General features: G+C 36.2%; 1 protein-coding gene across 4 annotated transcripts; it reads left to right on the plus strand.

Moving 5' to 3' along the window:
- The first annotated feature begins 101 nt into the window (after nucleotides 1–101).
- Nucleotides 102–11,493, plus strand: zdhhc16b (zDHHC palmitoyltransferase 16b). Of its 4 annotated transcripts, none has more exons than XM_028476025.1 (11): nucleotides 102–334; nucleotides 402–468; nucleotides 3,353–3,608; nucleotides 4,462–4,656; nucleotides 6,219–6,307; nucleotides 6,386–6,414; nucleotides 6,502–6,635; nucleotides 7,682–7,767; nucleotides 7,853–7,976; nucleotides 9,177–9,247; nucleotides 10,692–11,493. In XM_028476025.1, exons 2-11 carry the CDS (start codon nucleotides 428–430, stop codon nucleotides 10,792–10,794), a joined length of 1,128 nt encoding a protein of 375 aa, XP_028331826.1. In that variant the 5' UTR covers nucleotides 102–334; nucleotides 402–427; the 3' UTR covers nucleotides 10,795–11,493. The 4 variants fall into 4 exon arrangements, with proteins under 4 accessions (XP_028331826.1, XP_028331827.1, XP_028331829.1 ...); XM_028476026.1 differs by having other exon boundaries at nucleotides 102–313; XM_028476028.1 differs by lacking the exon at nucleotides 402–468 and having other exon boundaries at nucleotides 104–313.
- Nucleotides 11,494–11,667: the final 174 nt, after the last annotated feature.

The following is an 11,667-nucleotide window of genomic DNA, read 5'->3' on the forward strand; positions in this document are numbered from 1 at the left end:
TCCCTAGACTAAATAATCAAAAATATTGTCAAAAGTTTCATTATGATAATATTTTATCTTCATTTTGATATTTTTAATCACCTTTAAAGGTTAAATGGCTTTAGTTGTTGACAGTGACAGAAGTGCACCACAGTTTGGGTAAGAGCTTAAAGTGGCACATCTTTGTAATAAAGGATCTTTGCAGGTATGTGGACTGGTGTCCCTCAACAGCAGCAGCAGCAGCAGCAGGCAACACAGACAGCGGGGATGATGCAGCTTATAGCCTGAGTTTGACCATCATAGACCATGACCTGACACGACCGCTGAGCTGCAGGTTCGTCCGCCTCCTCAACAGGTGATCCTCCATGTCTTTATGCCTCCATCAGTGTCCGAGGCTAGCATCTAAACCCCGCTGTTTGCAGGTGGATGCTAAAGATGCTAGCAGCTAATGTGTGAAACACACAGCCTGACAGCTTCTAAAGGACATCGGTAATAATTGTATTTTCAAATTATATTATCAGTGTTACACGGCTGCTGAATTGAACATTAATTTAGCAGATAATGTTTTTTTTTTTGTTGTTGTTTGCATTAACGGAGGGAAACATGATGTTATTATCATACATTAGTACTAGTGACTGTCCCTCAGTAGTAAAATCATCCAATCATTTGATTTTAAACAATATGATTGGATAACTGAGCTGTCAGTCATTTCACCTGTCAATGAACGATGACGTCACGTGTGTTTTTATTTCATGAACAAAATAAGACAATATCAGCTGTGAGTTTATTTTTACTGACCACTGTTTAGAATTCAATTAGCCAAATTTAGCTTTAGTTTAGTTTATTTCAATAGGGGACAGTGCAATTTAATAAAACACATGAATAAACATGTTCGTGATTCAAAATATTGTTGAAAACACATACATAATCTCTCTCTCTTTTTTTTTTTTTAAACATAAATTTATGTATTTTCCTGTGCAACATGCATTTCACAGCATGCCTGTCAAAAGAAAAGTTTCTTTCAAAATAAAAGACAAGTCCAACACGAGAGACATTAAATGTTTATTTATTTTTGACCAGACTTTATCTTTATTTTTAATTATTTACCTTAAGTTTATTTTTGAACTTATTTATTTGTTACATTGTATTCCGCAAATAAAGTTTGCACAAGTTTGCTTATTCTTATTTATCAGTGGCTTTAATAATAATAATAATAATAATAATAATCAATTAATATTAATAATTATATTAATAATTAAAAGCCCACTTCTTTAACCACTATGCCACTACTCCCTTTACAGTCCTCAGTAGTGTTTTACTTCTTGTTCTAGACTCATATTTTGCTGTTATGATAATTTGTGTTCATGTACAGTATATGTCCTGAGTATATAAATGTTCTTATTTCATATATTGCGATATATTGGTTATCCGCAGATACGTTGAATAGCCATTGCATATTATGTACAGCAGTGGTTCTCAACTGGTCTCACCCTGCGACCCAACTTTGCCACCGTCCTTAAATCACGACAATTCAACCAACCAAATTGAATCTTATTAATCCATAGAATCTTTTTTTTTTTAAAACATAAATCTATATATTTGCCTGTGCAACAAGTATTTCACAACAGGCCTGTCAAAAGAAAAGTTTATTTAAAAATAAAAGACAAGTCCAACCCAACCTGAGAGACTTTAAATATTTATTTATTTTTGACCAGCTGTCCGCGACCCACCCAGTACAGGTCCGCGACCCACTTTTGGGTCCCGACCCACCAGTTGAGAATCACTGATGTACAGTATATGTCATTTTTGTGTGGTTTTCTGATCTTCTGTTGTCATTTGTGTATTTTTGGAGTCACATTGTGTGTTTGTTCTGGGAGCCTTTGTTGATACACTTGACTGTCTACTGTATACAGTATGTGTTCAACCACAGGACTGTGCAGGGCCGTAGTAAATAGACACTCCCACCTCTGTATGACAGTTATCTTTCTGACGATAAACTAAAGCATGACTTTATTCCACATTCAGTTGCCAAATTGTCTTCAGGAAACGGTCACGGAAAGATTGAGATTTTCTTTTGTGAATCTGACGTGAAATATTGTCAGAGAAAACCTGTGAAATGTTGAATATTAGTTTTTAAAAGTGAAACACATGAGTTTTTGCTGAGTCGCAGATCGTCTAATAACCGCACAGCGCCTTTCATGGAGTTGAGTTCTCGCTTTGCTGCTGAAGTGTGAAGTTACAGAGAGTACGTGTTAGAAAGAAGGGATGACTCATCATCAGGAAAAAACATCTTTAGAGAGCCTGGAAAGGTTGATTTTGCATTTCTAATCCCTAATCTTTGCTTGGTCACTGCTCTCAGCTCCCCCCGATAATTCATCATTATTATTAATATAACTAACCAGAATATTTACATTTCCTGAAGAAAATGCAGGTGCTGGCCCGTGTTATTGAACCCTGCCTTAGCCTAGCATTAGCATTAGCTAACATTAGCATTAAAATTAGCCTGCTTTAGAATTAGCTAGCATTAACCTAGCATGAACAATAACAATAGCTAGCATTAGCCTAGCATTATCAATAACAATAGCTAGCATTAGCCTAACATTGATCAAGCATTAGCATTAATTAGCATTTACCTAACAATAATCTGTCTTTCGCATTAACTAGAATTAGCATGAACCTAAGTATTAGTTAGCAATTAGCATTGCCTAGCAATTAGCATTAGCTAGCAATTAGAATTAACTATCATTAACCTAATATTATTATTAATTAGTATTAGCTTAGCATTAGCATTAGCCTAACATTAATATAAACATTAGGTAGCAATAGAATTGGCTAGCATTAACTTAGCATTAGCCTAACATTAATATAAACATTAGGTAGCATTAGAATTGGCTAGCATTAACTTAGCATTAGCCTAACATTAATATAAACATTAGGTAGCAGTAGAATTGGTTAGCATTAGCGTAGCATAAACTTAGCATTAGTCCAACAATAGCATTCACTAGCAGTAGCTAACATTAGCATTTGTCCTAGCATTAGCATTTGCAAACATTAATATTTGCTAGCCTAGCATTAGCATTAACCTGGCATTAGTTGAAGCATTTAGATCTTAAAATGCTAAAATTCCCAATCGAAATTAATGGGGACATTCATTTGAAAAAAATAAATAAAACATAATTAAAGAATTTGATAAAAGTTAAGAAATCACGAAAGTACAAGCACCCCGTGCTGAATTTTTGACACGTTTTGATATCTTAATTGTCAAAATCCATCAAACGCTGAGTGAGTTAAAACGTGTCTCCTGCATCCTCACTAATGAATGTGTGTGTGTGTAACTGCTGCTCTGTGTGTTTGTGTTTGTGCGTGTGTATAGAGTGTGCAGCGGTGGCATGCGGGTGAGCAGCAGCTGGCGGTGGCAGCTCTCCCAGGCCATGCGACTGGTGCTGCGATGGTGCCGCCGGCAGCGAGGAGGCGGAGCCAGCGACAGGCTGTGGGAGCTGTGGACTTACAGCAAAGTGCTGCTAAAGTCACTTTATTTCAACAGCCTCAGCAACTCTGACACACTGTTGGACTGTGCCTTTGAGCCCGTGTACTGGACTGTGGACAACGTCACGCGCTGGTTTGGAGTGGTAAGCTCCTCCTCTTCCCAATACACCCCTCATTAGGCCTGAGCAATAGATCCAGAGTCAAGATATGCTCCTCTTAAACAAGCCGCACTACAGAACTCACTCACACGTGCTGTCCCTTAGAGGGGAAAGAGTGGCACATGTTGTACATCTGTTTGTTAATAAATGTGCATGTGTGGAATTTTACATTAAAACTTTATTGAGCTAAAAATATCAAGATTTATACTCTATTTAACGCCATTTTGAGAAAAAATATCCAGATATGAACTTTGGTCCATATTGCCCAGCCCTACTCCTCATCTATGCTCTTTATTAAACTTATGGGCTATAATTCATTTGTGTTTGACTTTTCTTTAGTTTATTTTTGAATATGTAATGCAGAGTTACGCTAAATTGCATGGTTACAGAGAGACAACGATGTTATTTCAGTTTGACGTATTGGAAAACTGAGTAAATTAAAGTTTCTCATTTATTAAACTTCCCCATTAGGTTTGCATTCATGACATATATTTGTAGCAAATATAATAAATAAACAGAAAGCCAGACAATAAATCACAATAATGATGAGGATAAAAGACAACTTCTCAAAAACAATCTTTTTTTCTATGTAAACATTGTCCACAATGATTTAACTGTACAAACTATCAACTGAATTCATTCAATTCAACTTTATTTTTATGGCGCAAATTACAGTATAAAATTCTTAAGAAAAAAGCCAACAAATCCACATGAACATGCATCAGCTACTTTCTGGACCTCATTTGGGTCCTGAACCATGAGTTGAGAAACTCTGCCCTCCTGTATCTTTTTTTTCTCCTGTTATGCTAATGAAACGCTTACCGTGTTTTGCTTTAAGGTCTTCGTGTGTCTGGTCACCCTCCTCACCTCCTCTGTAGTGGTCATCGTCTACTTGTTTGTGCTACCCACAATCCTCAGCACCTACCCGTACTACTGGATCCTGTGGCACCTGTGCTGTGGCCACTGGCTGCTCATCATGGTGGTCTTCCATTACTACAAGGCCACCACCACCTCTGCAGGACACCCACCCAAGGTACGGAAATGTCTCTCTCTTTATTAAGAGATTTAAAGCTGTTTTGGATGATATCGTTTAGTGGAGATCTCTACTGTAAAAATGCTCTTATTGACATTGTCGGAAAAGTTTGACGCATTGAATTGTGGGAGGTGGAGTCCTGTAGACCAGGGGTTCTCAACCTTGGGGTAAAAGTAATAATATTATATTTTAACCTATTTTCATCCCTTTTTCTTGCCATATTTTTGCTCCTTTAAATACATTTTTGCTACGATGACTCCAATTTCTGCCACATTTTTTCCACTTTCAAGACATTCTCTGCACTTATAAACCCTTTCCAACACTTTTCCCACCTAATGTTGCACATGCTTATTTTTGCCAATATAACTATAATATAATATTCATGATTCGTCATGCCCAAGTGTTTTTACTTTTTATTTTACATTCCCCCCTTTGTGCCACTTTTAAGCCAATATTGACACTTTGAACTCGAGTTGAGTAAAAAAAAATATCGATTTAACTCATCTCGAATCGATTTTATTGAAATTTTCCAAAATCGATTCATAGGTGCTGGAATCGATTTATTTAAAAAAATTTTTTTTTTACTCTAACCCCAGTAATCTCACACTTTAGACCCTGAAACGGCCCATGTCACGAGTGACATAACTGGAGGCAAAAACGGGAAACGCCGCTGGCTAAAGCATCGATATATATAAACACTATGATTCGCGAGATTTGCCAGCGTAGCTCAACGGCGGCCATCTTACCTCAGACAACAGACGTTCTGACTTCCTGTCGCACTCTACGGTAGCCGTTGGAAGGTGAGTGATCAGCTTAAACAAAAATACCCTTAACTTGATGAAATATGAACGGATATACTAACGGTTTGCCTTATTACAAACCTTATTATACGCAGGTATGACATAGGAAGCTTGTACATGCTAATTTGCCGCTAGCCGTTAGAAAATTGGTTGAAAATTAAGAAAGTTAGGGTTATTTAAAAAGTAAATGCACCATTGACATCGATGTAATGAGCGGGGCCAGCTGTCTGAGGTAAGATGGCCGCCACGTTGCTACGTCGCTCCCCATTGTCTAACAGCGCAGGTAAGTCATCGAGTGGTTTGCCTCCAGGCTAAGCCCCGCCCAACAAAATACGTCACAATGTTTACAAACAATCAAAGGGTCTATCGTCTGGTATTAGCAAAGTCGTCTACTGCGCCTGCTCAACACCAGAGTAGGTTCAATTCAGTGCAAACATGGCAGACGAAGCTCTGCTTAAGTCAGAAGTTTGGAACCATCTTAATAATATCCAAGTAAAATTGGAAAAATCAATACTGAATCGAAATCGAAACGTGATTATTTGATCCAAAACCTTATTAATCGAAATCTAATCGATTCAGGAAATTAGCCATGATACCCAGCTCTACTTTGAACCCTGTTTACCACTTTTTTTTTTATTTTTATCAACTTTTAACCAATTTCTGTGGTTTTTAAAATGCCGTTTCAGCACCTTTTTCATCACTTCCTTCTCATTGTCCCGAGCAGCTTGAAGTGATTTAGTCTGTTGTTCTTTTCCTTCTCAGGATAAAGTGAACTTCCCCTCAGTGTCGGTGTGTAAGAAATGCGTCAGTCCCAAACCCCCCAGGACGCACCACTGCAGCGTGTGCAGCGTGTAAGATAGATCACCACATCATCAGCATAGAAAGTATTTATCACAGGAAGTCCTTCTAACGGCTCGTTTCTCCTACAGGTGTGTTCTGAAGATGGACCATCACTGTCGTATCCTTCTGACCATGTGAACCACGTGTGTCCTGTCGTGTTCCACTTGTTCTCCTTGTTGTAGTTGTTGATCTGAACCAGTCCCAGCCTGGCTGAACAACTGCGTGGGCCACTTCAACCATCGTTACTTCTTCTCCTTCTGCGTCTACATGACGCTGGGCTGTGTTTACTGCAGCGTCAGCAGCAGGGACCTGTTCCTGGACGCCTACAGTTCTGTAGAGGTTTGTGTCTTCATCCATCGGGATAGTTTATCTCTAGACATTAAGACAATCCTTTGCTCTCACTTTCACCTCTGGTTAAGGATCTAGAATGTGTTCTAGCAGGTAAACAAACATCCAAATAGAGACGTCTGCATGCTAAGATCATCCTAAAATGTACATAAAAGTGTTAAAAATAAGGCAGAATAATACAGTGTTATGTATTATTTTGGTTCAGCCCACTTAAGACTGAACTCTGTGTTATTATTCCACTATCTTGTAGATTTTAACTGTTTATTTTTATTTATTTATAGTCATATTTAGTGTTGTTGAGCGATCCCGATACTGAGCAGCCACAGATTATGATGGTTCCTCCACCGTGCTGCAGCATAAGAATCCAATGAGGTTTTGAAATGTTTAAAATCCAAACTCCATTGTGGTTAATTTAGCCCAAAATGCATATTGTAGCATTTTTTATTTATTAATTCTAAAATAAAAGTTGTTCAGTTAGCTTTAAAAATGCTGTTATTCCGTTTGTTGGTTGTTTAAAACAAACTATATTTCATCCTCTTTTGGTCTTAGATTATTCCTCAGAATTTTTTGTTTTATTGGCAGTCTTCTACATTCCAAAATACTTTATTCAGCTAAAAAAATCCTTTTTTTTTTTTTTTTTTTTTTTTAGTGCTCAATTTTTACTTGTAAAATATAAAATTGTTGTGATTGAAAGACAGTAATAATAGCAGATCTGAGCATATTTCAGCCATAAAATACATGACTTTAACACAGCGATGTTAAGGAGGGTAAATCAAAGAAAATATATATATAAAAAAAAAACTTGATCTTGATGAATTCTTTCCGTTTGCATTAATTACTCAGTTATGTAATGCTGTCAATTATTATTATTATTATTTTTTTTTAACAATATGTCCGTCCATACCGTTTTACACCAAGTTGCACCTTTAGTCTTGGAACATTTCTGTCTTGTTTTTAATTATTTATCGAATATGTCGCCAAATGCATTTATTTAGAATTATACTTGGCTCATAAACAACTTTTATTTTCTCCATTAGGGTTATTATCAGACGGCTCCCCCCGACTTCACCCCGAGAGAAAGCACGGCTCATAAAAGCATCATCTTCCTCTGGGTTCTGACCAGGTGAGGATCAAACATCTGTCACATGGTCTCGTATATACAGTAGCTACTGTAGATGAGGGTCATCACGTGTTCTCTCCTCTCTCAGCTCAGTGGCCGTGGCTCTGGGAGGACTCACTCTGTGGCACGCCATGCTTATCAGCCGAGGGGAAACTAGCGTCGAGCGTCACATTAACCGCAAAGAGGCCAAACGGTTAAAGGAGAAGGGCAAGGTACACACACACACACACACACACACACACACACACACACACACACACACACACACACACACACACACGGGTGCGTTCAGTCTAGATTTCATCAGAAAATGATGAATCCCGGTTGGGGTCATTGTGTAATTAATAAGGAATTACAATTATGGCATAATTATAATTTATAGATTTAAAAAATCTGTGAAATTGTAATTGAGTTTGGATAATTGACTTGACTTTGACATTGCAATTGCCATGGAAATCCTGATTAAAATATGTTTCATATCAAGCTTTTCCACATTTTCCCATTTAAGAAAAAATAAAATAAAATAAAAAAATCTAGATGTATACTGACACAAAAAAAATATTAAAACTTATATTTTCATTGATTAGGAAGCCTAACAAGGTAACCAATAGATAAATAAGATTATAGATATTTGTTATTAATGTATTTTAAAGCTGATTTATGACCCGTTATCATGAGAGATGCTAACAGAAAGCTAACACAAGAGGAAGGTTAACTTTTCTTAGGTTATGAATTAAAGGCTCAGCAATTGTGATTCATTATAATTGAACTTTAGTAATTGTAATTGACTTTCTGAGGGTAAAAAAACAATTGTAATTGGAAAAAAATGCTACTCACTGTAATTGTAATTGAACAGGGATAATTGAAAATGTAATTTGTAGCTGAAAAATGTAATTGACCCTTAATTCTGGTGGGGGTCAATTATAATCACGTAACTGATATTTAATTACAATTATGATGTAATTGTAACTGTAAAAATCTGTTGCTGGTGTAATCCTATTTTAATTGTATTTGAGTTTTGATGATTGACTTTTTAATTGTAAATGGCAGGAAAATTCAATAAAAATGGTCATTTACAATTTCATTTAACACAAACCTAATGGAACCATGTGACAGTTCTATGTCTTACACATAATGAATAAAATATGTTTCATATCAACGTCACTCACTACCTGTCACTTCTCTTGATGATCATTTACCATTTAAGAAAATTCAATAAAATCGAGTCGTATATGAGACAAAAAAAAAGGAAAAAAAAGGCACAGACGCTCACATTTTTCCGGGGAAAAATAATCAACAGTCAACGTACCGTGATCATAACTGAGTTGCTTGAACATGGATAATTGAAGACATATTTGTAATTGAGCTCAACCCTGGACGAATGAGTGAAAAGAAGACGCGGTTGTGTGCAGGTGTTCAGAAATCCCCACCATCACGGCAGGATGAACAACTGGAGGCTGCTGTTAGGGGTGCAGAGAACAAGGTGAGCGTCGTCGCACAGTGAAGGAACCATAAACTACTGTACATTAGTGTGAATATGAAATAAAGGATAATCCATGTTCTTGTGCGGAAAAGGGATGGATTCAATAGTGGATGCTTGTGCTTCAAGCCTGTCTCTGCTCACACAGCTGTTGCTGGACATAGAATCATGTTTAGGCATTACATAAACAATATTTGATATTAAATCTTTATCTCCTATATAAGTGCATTTTTTTTTTTTTTAAACACTGTGGTTAATGGTAATAACGTATTACCGCCCAAGCCTCCTGCGATGTTTACAAAAGCTTCTAATGAACACACATTTTATCACAGCGGGGGGTACGTTATTAACATTCATGTTTATTTAAAATAATGACCAATCTGTGCAATAATACAGGTAAGAACAAATGTTTTTTTTTGCTAAAAATGTCCTATTTTTTAAGTCACAATAACTAGAGTGACTAATAAAAAAAAATACATGTTAACAAAATCTTTATCAAAATATATTTATATATTCGTCAACTAATAAAGATTAAACTACGATTTTGTCACATGGGACGAAATCCAATCAGAACTCATGATAATGTGATTCTAGTATTGATCACATCAAATCCATCTGTGCATATTTCTACACATTAATAGCAGATCGATCAATGGGAATTTAATCTTTTAAAAAATGCTTCATATTTCAGTCGACTACATCGGGAGCAGATTTTGTCGATTGAAATCTTAGCGTCATTTCGTTGACTAAAACTAGTCTATAACTGAAATAGTCCTGATGACAACATTTAGATGAAAACTAAGTTTAGTCAGAAGTTTATGACTAAAACGCATTCAAAATTTGTCAAAATTAACACTAAAAACAAAGGGTTTGTGTTTTTTTTTGTTGTCATTTTGTTTTTTTTTAAAAAATATATTTTCAGAGTATCACAGTGCATATATACATGCATACATTTTACATATATATATTTGTTGCTGTACATCTTAGTTGTAAAACAATCACAAGAGGATTGATCCATTTTAAAGATCTCAATACTCCTTTTTTTTTTTTTTTTTCCCCAAAACAGGGATGTATAAAAACAAGTAAAAAATGAAATAAAATTAAAAAAAAACCTCTTATTTTAATGTTTTTTTTTTTGTGTCTTATTGAAGTAGTTATGTGTGTTTTGGAAGTCATTTTGTGTTTTTCTTGTTGTCATTCTACACATTTTTTCAGTTTTTTTCCATCATTTTTGTGAATTTCTGTGGTCCTTTCGTGTGTATTTGGGAGTCATTTTGTGTGTTTGCTTGGTGGGCCGTAGTAGACTAGACTGAGGGCTGTGTGTGGCCCCTGGGCCACCACTTTCATACACTAAGGAGAATAGTAACAGCTTAAGAAAGCAGGAGGAATAAATAATTCTATATGAAAAAGGCAGAAAGTGTTTGAAAACGCTGCTTTTCTTCCTCAGTCATTGGGTGACGAGGGTGCTCATGCCCTCCACCCATCCTCCCAGTGGAGACGGCATCATGTGGGACTACACCTTCACCAGGAGAGACCCCATGGCCATCTGAGAACCCCACCTTATAGATCACCTAAACCTGGTTGGATCCATGGCCTCTGCTGAGAGCTGCTGGTCAGCATCTCTATGGATAATGGTTCTGTTCCTTCTCCCAGTGTGTGCTACTGCTGCACCACAGCCTCCATATCACACATTTCTAAACCTGCTGTCGTCGTCGTAAACATTGGCTGATAACATACAGGTCATCTTCACACAATTGCTGCACTGTCATTACTTTTTCATTCATATTTCTTTACTATAAACTGAGATGCAAATACAAGGCGAGGGATTAAGATGATAGAAAATAAAGTTTGTGTTTAAATGGAGAAAGATAAGATTATGTAAAAAAGGACTGAAATTCCCAACCCCCTGCAGCCCCCGATAAGGACCATACGTGCAGTCACAATGTGGGTGTAGCGCTGAGTCATGTCTGTGTTTATCAGATAATAGCACCAGCAGGAAGGGTTTTGACTATTGGCCAGGGTCAATAACAATTATTAATTAATTACAATAATAGCACAATTATATATTGTATTTGTAATTTAAAAAATATGTTGCCTCTATAATCGTAATTCAGTTCAAATAATTGACTGTAATTGTCATTAGTAATTGACATGGAAACAACATTTAAAAAAAAAAAATATATATATATATATATATATAATTTCATTAAAGACAAAACTGGGGAACAATGTTACAGTTCTATGATTTACACATATGTAGTTAACAATTATTAAAATATGTTTATATTAAGTTTTCACACCCATACAGGTGATAAGGGTGAGGGTTCAGACAGTAATTGTGATTGTTAATGAACTTAAGTAATTGAGAATGTAAGTGTAATTGACTTTCAGGGGATACAAAATAACCATAACATAAATGTATT

Source organism: Gouania willdenowi, chromosome 19 (genome assembly GCF_900634775.1).
Source record: "Gouania willdenowi chromosome 19, fGouWil2.1, whole genome shotgun sequence".
Classification (NCBI taxonomy): domain Eukaryota; kingdom Metazoa; phylum Chordata; class Actinopteri; order Blenniiformes; family Gobiesocidae; genus Gouania; species Gouania willdenowi.